The 22,277-nt window shown below is 32.7% G+C and overlaps 4 protein-coding genes across 6 annotated transcripts; 1 reads left to right on the forward strand and 3 right to left on the reverse strand.

Annotated features, from left to right (window-relative positions):
- Positions 1 to 257: 257 nt before the first annotated feature.
- LOC149476906 (WD repeat domain phosphoinositide-interacting protein 4-like) lies at positions 258 to 10,908 on the forward strand. The gene is made up of 8 exons (XM_089711230.1): positions 258 to 469; positions 3,187 to 3,261; positions 4,111 to 4,288; positions 7,290 to 7,464; positions 7,797 to 8,008; positions 8,487 to 8,647; positions 9,242 to 9,327; positions 9,403 to 10,908. Exons 1-8 carry the CDS (start codon positions 415 to 417, stop codon positions 9,430 to 9,432), a joined length of 972 nt encoding a protein of 323 aa, XP_089567356.1. The 5' UTR covers positions 258 to 414; the 3' UTR covers positions 9,433 to 10,908.
- Positions 10,909 to 11,258: 350 nt separating this feature from the next.
- Positions 11,259 to 12,110, reverse strand: LOC149476907 (small integral membrane protein 20). Its single transcript, XM_089711271.1, has 3 exons — positions 11,874 to 12,110; positions 11,634 to 11,690; positions 11,259 to 11,386 (listed from the first exon to the last, which is right to left on the reverse strand). Exons 1-3 carry the CDS (start codon positions 11,986 to 11,988, stop codon positions 11,334 to 11,336), a joined length of 225 nt encoding a protein of 74 aa, XP_089567397.1. The 5' UTR covers positions 11,989 to 12,110; the 3' UTR covers positions 11,259 to 11,333.
- Positions 12,111 to 14,523: 2,413 nt separating this feature from the next.
- LOC149476908 (gastric triacylglycerol lipase-like) lies at positions 14,524 to 16,280 on the reverse strand. Its single transcript, XM_089711218.1, has one exon. The coding sequence runs from the start codon at positions 16,206 to 16,208 to the stop codon at positions 14,643 to 14,645; it is 1,566 nt and encodes a 521-aa protein (XP_089567344.1). The 5' UTR covers positions 16,209 to 16,280; the 3' UTR covers positions 14,524 to 14,642.
- Positions 16,281 to 16,773: 493 nt separating this feature from the next.
- LOC149476909 (GDP-D-glucose phosphorylase 1) lies at positions 16,774 to 22,145 on the reverse strand. 3 transcript variants are annotated; one of them, XM_089711102.1, is made up of 7 exons: positions 21,968 to 22,145; positions 20,811 to 20,979; positions 20,480 to 20,618; positions 19,915 to 20,065; positions 19,256 to 19,358; positions 18,664 to 18,949; positions 16,774 to 18,256 (listed from the first exon to the last, which is right to left on the reverse strand). In XM_089711102.1, exons 2-7 carry the CDS (start codon positions 20,970 to 20,972, stop codon positions 18,147 to 18,149), a joined length of 951 nt encoding a protein of 316 aa, XP_089567228.1. In that variant the 5' UTR covers positions 20,973 to 20,979; positions 21,968 to 22,145; the 3' UTR covers positions 16,774 to 18,146. The 3 variants fall into 3 exon arrangements, with proteins under 3 accessions (XP_089567228.1, XP_089567230.1, XP_089567229.1); XM_089711104.1 differs by lacking the exon at positions 21,968 to 22,145 and having other exon boundaries at positions 19,915 to 20,062; positions 20,480 to 20,604; positions 20,811 to 20,946; XM_089711103.1 differs by lacking the exon at positions 21,968 to 22,145 and having other exon boundaries at positions 20,480 to 20,604; positions 20,811 to 20,946.
- Positions 22,146 to 22,277: the final 132 nt, after the last annotated feature.

Genomic DNA, 22,277 nt, shown 5'->3' on the forward strand with positions numbered 1-22,277 from the left:
CATAATTTAAAACAGCTTTTGAAGCCAAAAATTTAATTTGCAACAAGATTTCTTCAAAGAGGGAAGATAAAAACATTTTGATGTTTTATATTTTTTTTAATTATTGACAAATGACAATATTAGTTTAAGAGCCAGTGTCTTTTTAAGTCAAAAATAAAATAATATTGCCATATTTTTTATTAATGTTCTAAAAGACTCGCATCCGAGTTGGCATTAACTTTTTAAAATGTTTATTTACATATGGCAGCACCTTGTGTTTTTATGTCATAAGTCATCAAATCAGCTGTGTATCACACACAAGGAACATGTAACATAATAAATGTGCGTATTTAAAATTTCGATGTGAAAATGTCCACAGGGATAATTGACAAAAAAACGACTAAATGTTTATGATAAATTTATTGTGGAGTGACCATGGCGCGCCGGAGAAGCAGTGGTATCACGAGCCTGGCTTTTAATCAGAATCAAGGTGTGTTTGACTTCCTAGTTCGTCACCCCAAGTTCTTTGTTCTCAAGTGTAAAGCGTGATATATTCATGATGTGGATGACCCGAGCGGTACGGGGGCGATCAAGTCAGGGGTAACGTGGCTAGCGGATTCGCGTTAGTAATTAAAATTTGCGTCAAATGCAATTGTCGCACTCTTAGCTCCACGTGTTGTTTATATTTTTAGTTTGCGCGCCTACGTAGATTAGTGCGTATTCGCTTAGCCTTTGTTTTGATTTGCTTCTGTTCAAGCATAATATAATTTAACTTACACAGTTAAATTTACTGAGCATTCTACATTACAGAAATAATGTATATCGAAAATAAAGCATGTAATATATTACATATTATTAATTATATTTTGTGGTTAAGTAACATTTATATTATATTTTATCATTTAATTTTTTTAAAGCATTCAAATTGTTTCTCAAGAAAATTTTATAAGTTACAATGAAGAATGTTACTAGGTATGCCAAATCCCTTGAAATTGTGTCTCAGTAAAGCCTGTATGTATACAAATACACTAGTTTTTGTCGTATTCAAAAATACCAAGTAGTTTTGATTTTATACGCATTCAAAGTTTCGAAAAATATCGAGTCCCGCTAATAGTCACGTGACCGCTTGTGACGTCACGTCACAACGCGCCGTACCCGCGCTTAGTATCAAGTCGGCAGCGCTGTAGTAGGTGTTATAGCTTGCGCAGTATTTTGATGGGTTTTCGTCCGCGAATTTCGTTAATAGTCCAATAATAGTAATTATTATTCGTTTAATAAAATAACAGTCATGCCAAAGTTTCATCTTTATTAATAGTTTCTCAAAATATTCTAAGTATACGATTGCGTTTTTGCACTGCTGATCTCTGAGGTTTATCTTCATTTTCCTGCTGACATTTGAATTTGTGTGGAACTATACCCTGTTTTTGTTTAATTCTTCCCCCGACCAACTTATATTTTAGTATAGTTCTCCATATCATTCTCAACTTAAAACAAGAAAAAAGCCATCTACCTATACTAGCCCATACGAGCAGAGCAGAAGCACAGTCTAGTATATATTAAAACTTGTATATAAAACAAAGGATAACGCAAAACAGCTGCAATGTTCTCAAAATATTTTTTATTTTATTTTATTTTCTTTATTGGAAAACATACAGAGACAAAGACAGAGATAAGATATAAAACAAAAAAAAATCTTATTAACTAAAAATACATGAAAATGCCTCCTTATAGTGTTTTCACTGTGAACATATAATATTATTTTTGCCAACACCCAGCAGTAGGAGAGACAAGGAAAAAACCACAAAAGACAATCGTTGATTAATATTTTCATGCGTACATAAAGACGGAGGTAAATTAGGTCTACGTATTTGCAAAATCTTTACATATTAACATTCTTATATGTTCAATAGCAATTTTTTTACATTCATTTTGTAAGACGAAGAGGAACAAGAAAACATATCAAGATCATTCATATAGGTATTGTAAAAACTAGACATTCTGTGAAGAGGCACACGAAGACCCATATTGGTTCTGGCGGTAGGTATATGAAATAAGTCTTTTGAGCGTGTTGATCTGGATGGGAAGCGATAATTTATTAAGCTAAGAAGTTCTGAACAGGCTATTTCTCCTACGCAGATTTGTAATATGTTATTATAATATGTAGTAGGTACTATGTAAGAACACGGAAAATTCTGACACCAAAGGTTTTACACCTCTGACCATTTTTTGTTTACGTCCTTTGCAACTATAAAAAACAACTTATCCGGCGAATTGCTAGTTGTATTTTTACATTTAGGAACAACACATGATTTTCTGGTATTTGGATTGGACATTTTTAAAAGTATTTAATTATAATTTCGACGGCACGGGCGCGCGATCGCTAGCGGACTGATTGAGCGTGTTGTGGTGTGACGTCACACCATCACCGGGCGTTTACAACTTGTTTTACTTCTAAATCGGAAACTAATTGACGTATCGAAGTAATTTTTTCACTAGTATTTTTTATTTTTGACAGAGAATATGGAGTGCTAATAATCAAAATTAGTGAACATTCTCCATTCAAAAAAATAATAATATTATATCTCTAAACATTTTAAAATAGATTTCTATTAAGTAATACATTACAATAAGCTTGATACATACTATTCACTGGTTTGTTTACCACATGGCCTAATAAAAACCTTGATATTATTTACATTTAAATGTGAATATTTATGTGAATGAATGACATTATCTAAACCATGCTTTAAAATATGTAAGTTATGATAAAACAGTTTCCTTCAAATAATTATAGGAAAGATGTACATTTATTAAATTAAGTATGTACTTTTTGTGTAAGTATCATACTTTTTTATTTCCAAAATTTTATTTACTAAATATTTCGCTTTTTTACCGCTTGGTTGCCTGGCAGAGATCACTGCTTAGTGATAAGGCCGCCGATTGTACTACATCTTTCTTGTACCATATTTTCTTTTTATTGTTCCCTATTATTTAATGATTGTATTACAATAAAGTGTAATAAATAAATAAATAAGTACAATTCACATCACTTTTTCTGTAAAAAACATTAACTTATTATTCAAATGATAGAATGAAGTTTATTATAATTATTGAGTTGTCTTCAAGAGTTGAAAATGATTTGAAATTAATATATTTTTGTTTTGATTTTGAAAGATCAGTAAACCTACAATTGTTTATTTTTATCAGGCTGCTTCACGTGCTGCCTAACATCAGGCCTGCGCGTTTACAATGTCGATCCACTTGTCGAAAAGGCCCATTACAGTAAGTATTCATTACAGAAAAATTCCTCATCCCATTTGAGATTTCCTCTCACCATGGAGTAAATAAATAAATAAATAAATATTATAGGACATTATTACACAAATCGACCTAGTCCCACAGTAAGCTCAATTAAGGCTTGTGTTGTGGGTACTAGGCGACGATAAATATAATATTATAAATACATATATAGATAATAACACCCAGACCCAAGAACAAATAATTGAGTTCATCACACAAATATTTGCCCTGACCGGGGATCGAACCCGGGACCGTCGGCTCAGTAGGCAGTTACTTTACCACTGCGCCAACCGCGTCGTCGAAATAATAGTAGTCGAAATAATAGGAGTAATTTAACTTAATATTTAAATTAAGTCAAATTATTGTTATTAAAGAAACTGTTACTTATGTCACCATGGTACAGTGCAATCCTATACCAGTTAGAATTACCATTTGCAAAAGTATAAGAAAAATATGAATTACAATGCATCTATTAGCCTATAGGTATATACCTGTGTTTTTGCCAATTAAATTAACATTGTTCAACCTTTATATGTAGTTTTCAAATCCTATCCTACTTCCTACTAATATTATAAATGAGAAAGTTTGTGAGGATGAATGTGTGTGTGTATGTTTGTTACTCTTTCACGCAAATAGTACTGAACCGATTACAATGAAATTTAGCACACATATGGTAACTTGGATTAACACATAGGATAGATTTCATCCCGGAAATCCTACGGGAACGGAAACTATGCGGGTTTTTCTTTGAAAACGTGGGTGAAGCTGCGGGCGGAAAGCTAGTTTATAAGTAAGTATAGACTCTATAGTGAACTGTATCATTGTGACCAGGCAAAGAAGAGCTGGGCGAGGTGTCACTATGCGAGATGGTGTTCCGCACCAACTGGCTGCTGGTGGTGCGAGCGCGGCGGCCCTGCAGCCTCATGCTGCTCGACGACCAGCAGCGGGCCTTCCGTGCGGAAGTGCTCTTCAAGTCACCGATACGGGCCCTACGCGCAAGGAAGGATAAGTGAGTGTTGTGTTTATGGAAACGTTTGTGTTCCTGGAAACAATATGCTTGTCAGAGTGTGGTGTAGCTATGTGAGATAGTGTACTAGTGTGATGTAGGAAGAATAAGTGAGTGTTATAGTTTGGGGACGTTTGTTGCTTTTACTGTAACTGTTTTGGGTGTAATTTTGTTGTATTTTGAATTAATATATACTAAGGTCGGTAAATATCAAGCTAAATATCGCGAAGAAGAATAACACTAGTAAGTAGTAACACATAGCAAGTGTTGCTATCATATTTAAGACAAATTGTATTTAAATAAAAATGATTGGAATATTTCTTGATAAAATAAAACGCTTTAAGAAACCGAATAAGGAACAATCTGATAAGATAAAAGATGGCCTTAACCAAATAACCCAGAAATATGTTTCATTAGTTTGTTCCGATATAACGACTTATTGATTTTAGCTGCAAATAAAGCAGTTAATAATTAATGAATGCATTCGTCATTTAGAACGTGAAATTACTTCACGCGAGTTTTTTATAATGCAAATTAAACTTGGATTTGCAACGATTTTATCTATACGGGTAATTAACTTTAATGAGATATTAAACAAAAAACTAGAATTATATAGTAAAAATTTGTACAAGCTTAAACTAAGACAACCAAAAATACATCTCTGATTATTTTTTTAAATCGCGTAATCAATTCCTCAATTTTTACATTACATTTGCATTGTAAACACTCAGTTGAAAATAGTTCCATATACGTTCTGATTTAATGTGTTAATATAGCCGGTTTAAATCAATTTTATATTTGATTTCTTATCGATTAATGCGCGCATAGCTAATTTAATGTTTTTATTCAGATATCCAGAAAGATTTCAATAGTAACCTAATGTTTAAAATATGATACCTCAACCTTTTTTCATCGTAACTCCATATACTTATAAATATTTTTTTATTTCGTTGCTCGTCGGATTTGATAACAAAATATGCTATTCGCTTTCCAGGATTAGGATTTGCCAGTTAAAAAAATAATGGCGGTAAAACCAAAAAGCGTGGAAATGTGCTCATATCCTCTTTGCATATGAATAAACAGATGTGCAGTTAACTAATCCATATTCGTTAAATTTCTATGCAAAACTTAAGCGTCTAATTTAAGAAAAAAAAAATATGCTAAAAATTGAGAACCTTAGTCGCAGTATACCTACCTAGAGTATATTATAGTCTCTAGTATATTAGTGTCATAGAAAATACAATAAAAACAAAAAGAATGTAAATACTTTGATAAATAACCCGTGATTAATTATGCCACATGCTACTCAAGTCATACGATTTTTGAGTAGCAAGTGTGTAGCAATCGTTTTATCATGTGTGATTCACACACAGACATGTATGTCTGTGGATTCACATTACACAGTTTGTTAGTCGCTCGTTGACCGAAATAGGAACAAAGTATCATTGTCGAATATCTACTTAATATGTAAACCACGAATTACGCACAAAGTTAAGGACAAACTGAAGGTCTCTTAGATTCAATGTTTAATTTAATTCCAAATCCTGTCTACGTTTCGGTTTATAAATATTGATGGATATGTGTGATCGTTGTAAATGTAAATATTGTTTGTGCTAACAATTATATACCTACGTTCGGGCTAAAGTTATGACGTATGTGCTCATTAAAATGTACATAATTTTTTACTTAATCATTTTTATATTATGACATACCTAAGACAATAATTCTTAAAAGTCGCGTTCAAACAATACAGATATAGTTTATTCATATGCGTGAAATGTCAGTTATGTAAATTCTCGTTCTAGAATTATTAACATAGATATCAATTAGAAACGTTGTGCTATTATTTTAATATCAAATATTTGTGCTATTTCGATAAGAGGCCTAGCGTAAATCCTTATTAATATGGATTTCAACAAATACTTTAGAACATCCAAGGTTAATATAAGCAAATCGACTTCCGACTGCGATTAAACCTAATGTAATTTATCTTAAGGTAGCATTCGGATCTGGGCGGTCGCGACCTGGCAGCCGCGGCCCTGCAGTGTCGCTGCTGTGCGGCGCTGCCAGAAGCTTACGGATAACAGCGTCCGCGACCCGGGCAGCGACTGCCACGCGCAGTAGTCAAACAGCACTCAGTCAAAATAATAGTCAAATATACGAAAGCGAGAACTCGTGAAGAGACTGATAGAGGACGAAGAAGAGTATGATCAAATAATGTTGGTCTTACTATCATCAAAGAGGAATAAAATCGAATTCATTATATCATAACATTATCCTTATAGGTTTTGAGTCAAGGATCGTAAAGTGGTGGATTTTTAGCAATTAATTCAACTAAAAACTCGTCGTTTTCATCGGTAAACGTCGCCAGCAGCGCGACCGTACTGCTCCCGGAGCGGTCCGGCGGCGCTGCCAAAGTCGCGAGCAGGCCACGCCCCTCGGCCGCGCGGCTCGGTCGCTTGCGTCGGTAACTATCGCATACAATTCCCTACGAAGCGGTGCCTCGCGACCACGGTCGCGGCTGCGGGGCAGCGGCTGCCGGGTCGCGACCGCCCAGATCCGAATGCTACCTTAACACTTCTAATAATTCGTCTTTTATGTACAGGAAAAGCAATTAATTTTCGACTCTGATTACCTGCAAAGTAAATTTTCTCTCTTCTACGTTAGCTTTTTATGTATTACTCATATTCTGTTTTTATTTTCATTTGCGTGTGCTTAAGACAGCTCGTCTTATGGAGCCAACACTCAGAAGATCGGTAGCATGCGAATGCTGCTGTATTTCAATGCTCGAATTCCATATCTTTTTCCTTACCCTTCCCAGTCCATTCCTTTCTCTACTCCATACCTTGTTAAGGTAGCAAACTATTTGTATTTCGCAAAGGCGTAAAGTTGGCAAACGTTTACGCCTCTGCGAATATTCATGAGCGGTGGTAGCAAGCTACGAGCTTCTTTGCCAACTATAACATAAAAGAAAGCTTTATCATCAAATTTCATTGACTTCCAGAGTGGCGGTAGTATTAACATCTTCCATCCAAGTGCTATCACTGCCATCGTTACAGCGCGTAGCATTGCTCCGTACTCCCGCGTCCGCTCGACCGCTGTGCGCGCTCGCGACTGACCCCAACGCGGTGCAGTTGTTAGCTGCGCCAGCGCATAGGAAGGGATCGCTGCAGTTGTTGGTATGTTTGGTCATTTGATTGTTGGTTTGAGTACAATTATTACCTCTATACTACATGAGACTGTATCTACCTGAAAAATAAATCAAAAAAATTTCATGAAAAAAAACGCACTATTACCGGTTTTAAAATGTTCCTTTTTATTTGCGAAGTTCATGTGATTTTCTTGGGTTTGCCACAATTAACCGCACATAGTTCGAGACTTACTTAAATACTTACAATTTTATTGAGCATCCTTGTTCCAAAGTCATTTCAGATTTTTCCACCAGGATTAGAATTCTCACAATTTCAAATAAGATTCAGATCCATAAGTCATTGAAGATTTTCTCCACCAGGATGTATCACGGGCTGTGAAAGGTGCTCAGTCAAGTTCCCCCGCGGTAGTGGGTTGCCATCAAACGGACCTCGTGTGCATCAGTCTATCGGCTAACGGGGCGAAACTGGCAACCGCGTCTGAACGGGGGACCATTATACGGCTGTGGGACACTAGTACTAAGCAAATGATACACGAACTGCGGAGGGGGTCAGACTATGCGGATGTCTATTGGTATGTGTATTATGTTCAATTTATTTTCGCAGATTTATTTATTATGATTTAAATGCCCAGATTCACAGGTTTACACTTTTAGCTGTCTTTTGTGACATCAAAATTAAGGTTAAAGCCAATCCTAAATAAAGATGCTATTGAATACAATAGCCTCATACAACATACGTCGACATAAAGGGAACATCACTTAATTTTTCTCTATATTCATCAACTAGCGGTCCGCCCTAACTTCGCCCGTGGTACCTACATGTTTAAACTATCCTATCTCTTAAGTTGGATCGAACTGCACATTTTGTGCGAATTTTATTATAATCGGTTAAGTGGTTTAGGAGTCCATTGAGGACAAACATTGTGACACGAGATTTATAATTATATATTAAGATTATTGTGCAATATCGCAGTTTTCACACTTTTTTTATGCTTTGTCTATTGGCGGTTAACCTGCATTTATCTATGAATTTGTCTATGCTCTTTCCAGTATAAACTTCAACTGGTCGGGCTCACTCGTGTGCTGCGTGTCGGACAAGGGCACGCTGCACGTGTGGTCGGCGCGCGGCAGCTTCGCGCGCGTGTGCGCAGCGCCCGCCGCGCCACCGCTGCGCGCGCTTTGTGCCTTTGCGGATGATACTAGTGCGCTAGGTACGTGTGTGTGTGCGCAAGTGTTGAGTGTGTGTGTGTATGTGTGTGTTTGCATGTGTGTGTGTATGTGTGTGTTTGCATGTGTGAGCGTGTATGTGTGTTGAGTTTGTTGCGTGTCGAATTAGGGAATGCTACACGTGTGGGCGGCGCGCGGCTGATCACGCTTCACGGACTGGGCCCAGTTTTTCACCGTATTCAACAATCCACACCGCTCTGTCAATGTGGTGTCCACTGAAAATCAGTGGAGAATCTAATGTGTGTATTATATGTCCTTAGATTCTCAAACCACTGAGTGGATATTATCCATTGTGTGCCGTTGTAACTAGTTATAAGTTAATTTTATTTATTTTTATGTATTAATGTGCATCGGTACAAATAAAAGTATTTTCTTTCTTTCTCTTGGCCGTGGCCAATACAGTTAGAAACAAAAATCATATCAAAGAATCGATTTGATACGACGTGACAGAAAGTCTAACAAACTCACTTTTGCTCTTAATTTAATTGAATTAATTTTAGTATTATATGGCACATACAGATATGAAATTATGTGGTAACTGACAGAAAAATAATTGTAATGAATTGTGTTTTTTGCAGTGATATGTGAAGATGGAACTTTTCACAAATTTACCTTTTCGGCGGAAGGCAACTGCCATCGTAGTGATTTTGAATACTTCTTACAGGTAAATAAAATATTTTATCAACAAACAAAATCTGCCATTTTTTTACATAAACTTATTTTTTTTTTATTTTTTCAGGTCGGAGATGATGATGAATTTCTTCATTGATATTCGGACTGTGGGTCTAAATTAGAAGGACCTAAATATATTATTTTAACCAATAAATCAGTGTACAAATTGGTGGACATGAATGTGAATCAACAGTTTAATATTTATTTTGTTGTGAAAAGTGAAACCTTATTCAATATTAGTACAAAATTATAGTGACCACAAAATAGGTTATATTGGTGATATTTTTTAAACACAAAACCAATTTTTAAAAGGTGCAATATGTTAGAAAAATTAAGAAAGTCAGAAAATTTGCTTTGCTCCTAACTTAAAAAAATAGAAACCTTAATTTTTTTCTCCATAATTTTTCCTCATAATAGCAATGATATAGCAAAGTAGATACACTTCATATTAACACAATGCAAAACAGTTTACATGACTATATTTTTTTAGTTATTTAAAATAATAACAAATTCAATTCGACCTAACTTTTGAGATTTAATTTCGCTATTTATATTTGAACTCCGAACAGACAATTTATTTTTAGAGTTTAAAACGTTTTGGTTTGTCCAATTCTATTTTTTTTTTATTTTTAGACCAAATTCTTGGTCCAAATATTGTCGGCCATTTGCATTTTTAATAATAAGATATGGCCTTTATAACCATTGTCTTTGTCTTTAATTATAAACGAAATCTATATTTTATGTATCTTTTAATTTATTTCAATATTAAAACTTTAACACGTATATTCTTAGTCTATTTGTACGAGAATTTATATTTACATAAATTTATAAAAAATTTAACGCGCAATGTATATAATTATTTTAATTATTCGTAATGCGTCATATTCTAATCGTAGCCTTTTTCTATCTTCTTAAATGAATACTTTAGAGTTTTATATTTAATAATCACTTTATTGTTCTGCATAAACAATAATTAGCCTTACAAAGCAAGGGTGATAAATGTAATCGCTCAATATATAATTTTGCAAATATATAAGTGATGTACCAAATCGCAAATGTAATAAAAAAGCAACGAATTATTTACGCGGCTACGGGTGGGCGGTATTTGGATAATGTGTGATGTCTTACTTAGCAGTCTATGTTAATTTTAAGTTTATGATGTAATATTACCTTAAATTAATAGTTGAATTGAACTGAGAATAGATATTCACATTAAATAATACAGTATACAACATATTGTAAAGTTGTATACATATTTGTAAATAATTAACCGCATGTTATTAGGTTTACGATATAGAGATATGAATAATATATTATGTGATCGCTTGTTAAAAGTTACGTATTTTAGGATGTATGGAACACTACACTTGCAATAAACAGTGTTTCAAACATCATATCATTATAAGGGTTAATGTTTGGCTACATGAGCACACTTATGTAAATATATTAGGTTTATTTTTTTATAAAATTGTGACAATGACAAACTCCACTGTTTTGTATAGAAATGCTAGGGTGTGGAGGCGTGTTCTCAATAGGGTATTTGCAATTTTCACAATAAAAGATTCCTTTTGTATCATTTGTTTTATTCTTTTGATCCTAATAAATTTGGTAACATGTTGAGGTCTATTTTTTTACAGGAATATGGGAAATAGTGTAAAGGCAAACTCACTCACCACATTTACTCAGGAAAAAATATCCATCAAATAAACAGATACAAATTTACTTTTACTGGTTATTACTTACCTATAATAATATTCTAACTCTTGAATGTTTCATTTGATTTGAATAACTTAGAACTTTACAAATAACTCACTTAGTAAACTGGTTGGAATTATAATAAGAGTATCATTTGTCATACAGAATTAAACAATAACAATTTAATAAATTGCTAATACATATTTTATTTTAAAAAAAGAAAACAACTGCTATTTAAATAAAATCTACATTTCCTAACATTAAAAACAAAATACTTATATACAAGCTAACTATTTACAAGCATTACTCATTTTGTGGTTTCTTCCTATCAAATGGATCTGTCCATACTTTCATATCTGTAAAAAAGGATTCAGAATATATTTTTAAGTACTTACCTACTCATAATAGCATTGTGTTCAAAGCTTCTTTCACCTACACTCCCAATTACATAATATATAACTAATAGTCTTGTTATTTTATAGTAAAAATTTTAACAATGATATCAAATATATCATTAAATCAAAATAAAAGCAGCATTGAATACACTATCTTGTAACATCTAAATTATATATATATATAGGTATAGAATGTTATTTTACTTACTTCCAGGTTGTATGTCCTCTTGTTTAATATTTTTCCTTGTTACTTTCTGGATTTCCTCTAAAATAGAATAAAAATTTTCATTGTACCTACACACTACACAGTTTAACTTTTAATCGAATTCGAATCTAAGTATATCTTTTCAAATAATTTGACTTCATATTTCCAATTAATTTATGAATTCTTTATTTTGTATACAAAGCTACTTTAATAACAACATTAAACATTAAAGTGGGATCTTACTATATTTTGAAGAATCTATCATAGGGCTTACAGCGATGGGATATAACGTCAGCCCGACCAGGCCAACCATACCACCGATTAATGCTGCAAAACGCCATCCTTTATTAAACACCATTACAAGTACTATAATAAATGTAAATTTTTAAATTTTTATTATTTTCTTATTATTTAATTCACTTTTTAGGTTATGTGGTTATTTTTATTCAATTTTGATAGCTGACACTTGACAGCCAAATGCCAATGTCAGATAAAAATTAAAATCGTAAAATGTACACAGATAAACAGTACACTGTACATACCTATTCCCATATTCCAAACTTCGTCTGCTTACAGACCACTGCCGGCAGTACATAGAACGTACCTAATAATTTTTCCATTATTAAGTTCCTAATTCCTATTTATGCGCTAATGACTTTGGCATTACCTAGCGTAATTTTATACATCCTACTTATAACCTTCTTAATAAATTACTTAATTATCCAACACCAAAAAAAATTTACAGCACTTGAACGTGCATCAAACAAACAAGCGATATATACATACCTACCTACTAGGTAATGATAATTTACTTTTAAATTATTATTATGCCGATCGCTGATTACTATAATAATATTTTTATTTTCAATGAGTTTAGCCTTCCGCGATAAATGGGCTATTTAAAACCGAAATAATTTTTCAAATCGGACCAGAAGTTCCAACTTCCAAACAAACAAACTCTTCAGCTTTATGATATTAGTAATAATAGTAGATACTTAAGATACTTACATCTCGAATTGAGAATTAATGTCGCATAGTTTTTAGTAACTTCGCGGTCATTTCGAAGTTCAAGAATTTAAGTACGCGTAGATGAAGAAAGTTGATGGTAGAGTGATCAGACGTTGCAGTTGCCATAAGGTTGCCATGGTACGGCGAGACACTTAAAAGGCGAGGTGTTCAAATTCCGGCTTACTAAGTTATGATATGTCGGATTCATTTATGTTTTGTGTGACAACAAAGCTTAGTTCCCTAATTAATTAATGTAAAATAAAACTGCGATTAATTTAAAAATAATCTATATATATTTTTCGCTTAGATTTAAAGTTTGTACATTTTGCTAATACCTACTTTAAGTAAAATTACCTAGTCATTTAAACAAGCGCCAGTAATTACCGGTAGAAACAAGGTAGGAACGATAATATTATCTTTCGGACCTCTTAAAATGACATTTTTTGTTTATTACTAAGTTATTTGGTACTTAAGGACTTTATCGTCATGCAAATTCAATATCAAAATTCCATCAGGTAATTAAATGCGTGAGTTGTAATTCGTAACTTTGGTAGTTACAAGGCACAAGCTATTGAATCAAGCACATAGTAAATATATATATATTATGTGTAATAAGAATACCTAGGTAGTTACTACTTACATAATATTTATAAAATCATTAATATTAACTATCTATCTATCTATCTATCTAATAAAAATAATCTTCAAGCCCACTAATATTAATCGAAATACTTACCAATTGACTCCTTGATAATAATATGTCAGATTTATACCTATACGAATTACGAGTCTAACCATACTAATATTATAAATGCGAAAGTAACTCTGTCTGTCTGTCTGTTACTCAATCACGCCTAAACTACTGAACCAATTTGCATGAAATTTGGTATGGAGATATTTTCATACCCGAGAAAGGACATAAGTAGGCTACTTTTTATTGCGAAATATGTACCACGGGCGAAGCCGGGGCGGAATAATATAAAGATATAAAACTAATCAATCTCACTATCTCTATGATGACGATTTCTAATAGAATGTTGTTATCAAACACTAGATATTTGTTATACTAATTTTTACACTGTATCATGATTTTATCAACATTGAATAACGTAAACAAGTTTATAGTTCAACGTTCAACTGCAGTAAATAATGAGTCACTGGTCATTATCAATTGATGATTCATTGGTAATTGGTATAATATTATAATAATAACAATTACTTAATCTAACAAGTAACAACAATTTATGGAGATTCCTTAAATCTGGAGCATTTTCTGCCGAGATCGAGAAATAGTCCGGGATACATCGCCCATTTTTGCAAGTGATTACTATCAAGCTAATTTTTCGTGAGTAGCTTTATTTTGATGAGATGCCCAATAATTTCATGTATGAAACTCTCGATTGTGGTAGCTACCAGAGGAAACAAGGATAAAATATTTTGATTTGATGGTTCTCAAATATTAATTACTAACTGAATGTTTTTTTTTTTGTTCAATCTCAAGATAATTATCTAAATTATTCGAAAAAATATTTGTCCTACAAAATCTATGGTTTGATCAAAGAGTCCCCCTTTCCAATGTGTATCGATAACGAAGTCATCATAAATGATTAGTAACCAGCTGATTTTTTTATTTTCACTTATTTAATACTTATATAATTCAACAGACATATTGTCCTACAAATTGCGTAATAAATATTTGAGAACCGTCAAATCAAAAATTTTTATCCTTGTTACCTCTGTAAGCTACCACAATCGAGAGTTTCGTTCATGAAATTATTGGGCATCTCATCAAAATAAAGCTACTCACGAAAAATTAGCTTGATAGTAATCACTTGCAAAAATGGGCGATGTATCCCGGACTAAAACTGTAAGTGCTAACAATGCAATTTTCTCGTTACATGATAATAATAGTACAGGCAAGCTTTTTTACATTACTAACTAACTAGTTATTTACCTAGTAGGTATTTTTTTATTTTACGTCAATTCAATATTCAGACGATTTACCTATATATTATTTTGAATTGGTAAACCGATGTCAATATCGTTTATAAAATTTGAATCACTTGTCCCTTCTTCAAGCAATTCCAAAAGTTTAGCATATACAAGCGTCGGTGCATCGATAGCCCAAAGGAAGTCAATGTGATTGAACTCTTTCAGTGGTACTATATAATGTTCTATAGGATTGGGTAGTTGCACATATAAATTAGTGACGTCTACATCACCGGCCAGCCAATCATTTTCAGAACTCAATAGAGCAATCGGCAGAGTTATTTTATGTATCGGATACTGCGGTGGTGAAAGATTACCATAATGTTTAAAGTTTCCTTCAGGCCCATAATCGAACTGCTGAAATCTTCCTGCGTTTTTGATCTCTTGTGCATAATGAACTAAGGTTTTCGTTGATGCGCCAGCAGGAACATGGCTTAACATGAGAGGCAGAAGGGTCTTATTAAATTGTCGTTGGTCGTGACCACAAAGAACGAACATAGAATTTTCACAAATAGCCTCCTCGAATTTATTTATTTCACACGCGTGTTTTGACAACCAGCGCAGCACTGCGTTTTGAGGTAGAAATTCATTAGCTCCAAGAAGTTTGAGGAGGTATTCCAAATTATTACTATATTTTGCTAGAAGTTTTATAGGGCTTTCTATATGAGTCATATAGGCGACTGGAGCCAGTGCGAAACCCGCTCTCAAAACTTTATTGTACTGGGTTTTAGTAGATAACATAGCAAATAATATCGTTGTACCCATCGAGTGGCCTATGTAATTTATTTTAGAGTCCCAGCCCTTTTTCTCCATAATGTAATCGATAACTGCTGGCAAGTCATGTTGGCTGACTTCGTGAAATGTGAAATTCCAGAATTCAAATGTGTCAGAATTTAAAGAAACATGAGCTCTTGAATATGTATTGCCCCTAACGTTCGCCAACCAAACATCATAACCCGCTTCCGATAAAATGTAAGCCAAACCTTTTTGCGGTCCAGGAATGATCCAGTCTGCGGAACTGCCAAGAAGACCGTGGTGGAGTAATACAGTTTTACGTGGACTCGTTCTTGTTGTAGAATTTTTGGAATATGGTATGCGATGCACTGTCAATATGTAGCCGTCGCTGGTCACAATTGTATGCGATTCAGAAGTATATCCATGGGTCGCTATTAGTTGCGGCGTCGTCATGTGAATACTGGGATCATTATCGTTGCAGTCATATTCAATCCTTTCCGGTGCGATAACATCAAAAAGCTTCTTATCCTGCGCTTGAGCATCTTCGACGTAATCATTAAATTTGCGTTTCATCCGTTCTGGCCGTATTGTGATATCTTCCTCCGTTAGATTACTCGGGGACAGATAAGACACTATTCGGTTTTTTACATTATCAACGTAGAATTGTTTGATACTACGCCCTTTCGAACGCACATAGTCTTTTATTTGTGTCGTCTTGTTTGTAAACGTAGTCACTAGGTTTTGTGGTAACCAATCAGTGTATCGACTTTGGCTGCATTGTATTAAGACGAAAAATGTAAACAATACAATATAGAGCTTCATGTTTACATCGATGCGCACACGCATGCGGCGTCGGAACAACTGAATTGGTAAATGAAGCGTAATTGTTATTTATCTGAGTTGCAGGTCAAGGAGCAGTGACTAATTTGTTGATATTACTTGATACAAGATTGACGTGTGATACAGTTTTTGCGATTAATCATAAAGAAATGCAAAGTAACGTAATGTGTGCATAATATATGAAAATCAAGATGTTTAAAATGAAAAAAATAAATAAATTGAATGTATTATAAAATATGTTTATGGAAATGTTCTAATAATAATTACATCAGTATTTCTATTTATAGATTGTGGTTTTTATGTTTATGATGCAAGAATTTGCAATTGAAAGATGATATTGTAAGTACCTATTGTTTATTTTATTTCATGAGTCATATTCAAAAAAGTTGTACCTTGTCTCTTATTATGCTGTCCGTAAGGAACAAACCCGCCATAAACCTGTTTTTTTTTCACTTTTGATATTTTTCAATTTCATATAGCTTACTTATTGTTATTGTTTATATAATTAATAATCAATAGCATTTGTTCCTAACAAATAATAAGAGAAATCATCATTTTATTTTGTCATTACCCAATCCATTCCATATATATTTTTAGTGTCCTCCTGTACACACAATTTATAAAACAGCAATTTTGGATTGATTCTCGTATTTATATTCACATTGTAAAGAGGGCACATAAATAATTAGAGTATACAGTATGTTTCAGTGAATAGCATTATAATTACAATTAAATTATAGTAATAAAAATGATTAAAAACATTTTGTCATTAAAAGTGTACACCATTTACTGACATTTATTACTGAGGCGGTTTCTCCTAGCAGCAATTAGTAGATCAATGGCAGATTTTGTAAATATCAGATGGAAACACCGATCCATTTCATAGACAACCTAGAAGTTGGCTGTCATTTTGTTTTCTTGTTACAAATGTTGTTCCAAGTTCCAAGACTGTGCGGAGTAAAAAATATAATACCATTTCGTAACGCAGTTTGAAGGACTAAATGTGAGTATAAAAAACTGATTATCAGTGTTTAGCTCTAAGAAACTAGACATTTTAAGGCAGTAAACTGTGAAAATGAATAACCTTAATACGCGAGACATTTTTACAATTTTTAGGTTGTGTTACACCAATTTACTGACGACCATTTCATGACTTTAGTGACGTCAAGCTCTAAGGCTGCATTTTCACTGGTGTGGAAGTTATCAATTCAAGAAGAGTATGGGATAATGTAGGCATTTTGCTATATTTATATAACAATAGTTTATATTAAATTCTAAACACGTGTGCCAACTTTCATATATGAATGAGTATATTTATGTGTTTGTGCAAATATTTTTCAGAAACTTGAAACTAAATTGAAACAATTTTTTTTTATGGATTTAGTTAGGGAACAGTGCATTAAAATCGGTTCAAAAGTTTCAGATAATATGAACTATTAAACCAAAAAACTACGTAATAATAAGGAAATTGTTAAATATCTTCCTGAACCTTTGAGAAATGGCGATAATTATATATTTGCCAATGATATTGATATAAGAGAAGCGTAATGTCCAACACACTAGTAAAATAACACGTGTTGTAATTGTTTATTTTTTTTTCATTTTTAATTATTAATAAAGTAAATAAATTAAATTTTTTATGTGCTTAATTACCTCTTCCTTATTATTTTAGAAGGTCGAATCGAAAGTTTTTCATATTTTCTTTACCAGAGGTTTTATATTTTTGTTTTATTATATTATTATAAGAACATGAATGCCAAAAGTCAGTGCAAAATAGGTTAGGCTAGAGTTAATAGGCTATTCATTTATTGATGGTCCAGAAATGTCACTGTTGAGTATGCATCTTTACATTTACCATTTCATGACATTTCGTGACAATACCATTTACTAACCATTTCTTGACGTACAACTTTTTTGAATATGACTCTCATTGCATATTTAAAATTAAAATAAAAGTTCGATATCTTTACATAGCTGATCAAAGTCTTCAAACTTCCATTTACACAGCTCCGCCTCCAAACTTTTTATATCAATATTTTCATAATCTTCAGCACCTAAAATAAATTTAATTTTACAGTTAATATAAAAAATATACCAATAATAAGAAACAAATATTGTTTATAAAAAGGATGTTGCCATACAAATTATTTTTTTTTGTCAGACTGCAACGATTTAGTTATTTATAAATTATTTTCCTAGATGCTCATTAAAAATTAATTGTCTTACTTTTATTTTAAACTATATAATATGTATTATGTAGTATATATTGCAGATTGCAGGGGTTGGTCTAAGTAACCTTGAATATCTAACTTTAGCGTCATACGAAATTGGTAAAATATTCCAGATAAATAAACTAATACAGATTATCTTTAAGGGTTAAGGGCATCGCAATATTTAAATAAGATTATGGCCGCGGGCCGAAGGCTAGTAAAATATATTTAATTATATAATTTCTACTTACTATATACAGGGAACCATCCACTAAGCTCACATACACCTGCGTTCATTTCAGTTAATTGTTTTGCACCAGAACTACTTTTTCTCGGCCATATGAAAACTCTATGGGTTTCCGAGTCACTTTCAAAACAGCGCCCTCTAGTGACGAAAATGTTATGAGCTATTGATTTTTTGAAGAAATATTCTATTATTTTATACATTTCTATCGGACTTGTGGTTATTTCGAAACAAAACGCTGGTATGGGGTAATTTTGTGTCACCCAGATTGGGCCTTTGATGTTCTTGCATTTCTGTAAACATAAAAATGATTTATTATCTAGTTTTTTCGTTAATTTGTGTGCTTCTAATGTCCAGTTACCAGTAGCGAAGTGAAATACGACAAAACCAGATTAAAGAGAACCCACGCTTAAAGATAAACCCTGTCTCAAGTTTTTTTGGTAAGACAGAAAGAATCTAGCTACTACGCTACAATAATCATTTGCTGTCTCTTATTTTCAATGTGTGAAATGATTAAGATTGTTTTTCTTTTTCACAAATACTATACAATTTACATTTGTTTTCAAAATGATGATAATAAAATATTATAATATACTTACCACAGTCTCCACTGGTAAGTTCTGGCTCACAATAAATAAATGGTAGTGTAAATGATTCACTGACGCCATAGCACATAAGCTGTTGAAGCCGATTCGTAAATCTCTACAAAGATATTATCATACAATTAATATATGGAATAGACAGCAAATTCATGAGGAAACTGTTAATGTATGCATTTATTTATTATTTATTTGACAAAGAGTAAAAATATTGTAGTCTAATTCATTAACAAAGAAGATAAAAAAAGCAATTAGAATAACTAGCTTTATTAAATTAATCAAGTTCAAATAATTATATATCAAATCCACTGCAAAAGTATTAATTCCTAAAATGTACTTTTTATTGTGCCATATTTAAACTAAAAATTTTATAAGTAAGTAATATTATGACACTTTATGAATAACTAGCTGCTCCCCGCGGTTTCAGTCGCATTGCTCCGCTCCTGTAGGTCTTAGCGTGATGATATATATCCTATAGCCTTTCTCGATAAATGGGCTATTTAACACTGAAAGAATTTTTCAAATCAGACCAGTAGTTCTTGAGATTTGCGCATTCAAACAAACAAACTCTTCAGCTTTATAATATTATAGTATAGAATCTATACATAGATGATGTATGAACAAGCAATATGAATGAAAATTTACTTGCCTACACTCACCGATCCCCTGCCATGGTATATAAATCAATTACCAGTTGAAGGCTTTCCAACGTGACCATTTGTGGCAACATCTTGTTCACAGATGGACATAATAGAGAATGGTATTTATTTATTGGACTCACATTTACTAGTATTGTGTGGACGTCATCTGCTAAAAAAATGTTTTAACTTTATAAATTAAAAGTAATGTTCTAGAAATGTGATAATTCGATAATTCGACGTTCGACCCAAATACCCTCACTTTGCTAATAGTCGTTGACTTGCTGCGTTTTGTTATTAACTACCTACATTAATAAGGTAGCTGTGTAGAATCGCAGTACATTCTTATTACATTGAAACTAATATTGAACCCGGCCTTGCATGTAATTTTTAACAATAGTATAATTTATAAGAATTGTCTTGTTACATTAACCTATAGTTAAGATATGTTTGTTATTTAGAATATATACTGCAAAAGTTAACTATTAGTACTAAGGATAATATTTTATGCTACTAGTACCTAGTACTTATTAGTACTAGTAAAATATTATCAATTATACTATGTTGTCTTGCAACATTAACTTACTTTTATTTTCCCTCCAAAATTGAAAAATGACTTCTTCTGGCGATGCCTTGCAGAAGTTAAATTTATTTTTGTCAAACGCTTGGCAAACATCATGTATTTGTTCTGGTGGTCTCCTCTTTGCATTTCTATAAGGATTGAACTAAAATTCAATATAAGAAATATTTATAATTATGTGAAGTAATTAGATACTTTCAAATTTAGCTTTAAATTAAAAAGTAAATACTCACCAAAGTATTATTTTGAATCATGAAACGCAAGTTTTTAAATTTTAATTACTAGTTGATTAGTTTTTATGCTTAAAGATAAAACAGCTTACTTAAGTAGTACTTACTTGAAACACATAGGGGCCTTCAATCTTTTGCTTTAAATTGTCCACCTTATATCTAAATACATCAGTTTTCGTGTGTATTTCCTCCCAAATATCTTTAAGACCTCTTGCAAAGGAAAAAGTATGAGAACTATGTTTATTTGATTTATCTTCAAACACAAACATATTTCTATTAACCCTTATTAAAACGCTGGGAGCTATACTTCCCACGTCTCAGATTGAAGTAAATCGTGTTTTATTTTTATATGCTTAAACCTAATGCAGTGTAATATTTATCTACGCAATCTTAACATTTTAGAGAACTTTTTTTCATGGAAACACTTTTCAGAGAATTATTACATGTTATGGTAAACACACGTCAAAGTCAGGTGACGTGATTTTGCAGCCGAAAACGACCGTTATTTTTTAGTTTTTGGTGTAGTGCTCAAAAAAAAATTAGATAAGTAGATTTGAGTTCTAGCTATGTAAACTAGACTATATTACGGTTGCGTGAAACGTAAAAATATGCCCAGAATCTTTCGTATATACCTTGGTAGAGTCGATGGAAATTAAGTCTTTAAGTGGGAAGATATCATCCCAGTGTTCGTCACTGCACACGACATTCGGAAATTCTATATATAAAATCTGTGTGTCTAAAAAATCTTTTTTAGTTGGTATAAGCAACTTATTTATTGTTATTCGTTATTTCCTGATCAGATAATTAGAAATCTTAACTCAATACATTAGTATTTACCTATTGTTTTTATTTTGTTTTAGAAAAATGCCATTTTTATGTTGAAGTCATTCATTTTTCTATTCCCGAATTCTTCCCTCAGTTAAAGAAACTTGCATTGATGAGTACTTTCACCTCCTTTATTAAAAAACTTGATCTTTATAATTTTTTACGATAACATTAAATTCACAAGTGGAGTCAGGGCAACTAACTAGTGTTTTAAAATATTGATGTCTAGAGTGGACACTGGGAGCTATAGTTCCCACCTTTCCAAACTTTTTACAAGAGAGAACAGATGACGGGATATATACTTCCCACCGAAAAAAGGGTACTTCCCCCCTACTAACCCTTTTTTTGTGTGTATTTTTGAAATCTACGACCCAAAATTACCCAGGAACGTATATTACTTTTTTGTTAGCTCCTCCACAGGCTCGCGTTTGAATAAGGGTTAAGATTGTAGAGTTCCCAATTTAGTACAATTGTGATTTTTATTAATACACAAACGCATTAGTTAATTATGTACTTTATAATCCTCAGTCCTCGTGGAATTTATTTAAAATTTCAGCGAGACTACGGATTTCAGTAAATTCAGCAGCATTCAGCAGTTAGCACCACAGGTTAGCACTTGCCACTTGTTGCCTGTTGGCATTCCGCATTTGCTGTGGCATTTGCCAATTCCCAAGTCCCAACTTTCCGCTTGACGTATGACACTTGACATTAATAATTGACAAATTGACGTAGAATGACAGAATCAAAAA

This window comes from Colias philodice, chromosome 26 (genome assembly GCF_061535455.1).
Source record: "Colias philodice isolate Cphi_HAF_F1 chromosome 26, ilColPhil1 Martin Lab GWU primary, whole genome shotgun sequence".
NCBI lineage: Eukaryota > Metazoa > Arthropoda > Insecta > Lepidoptera > Pieridae > Colias > Colias philodice.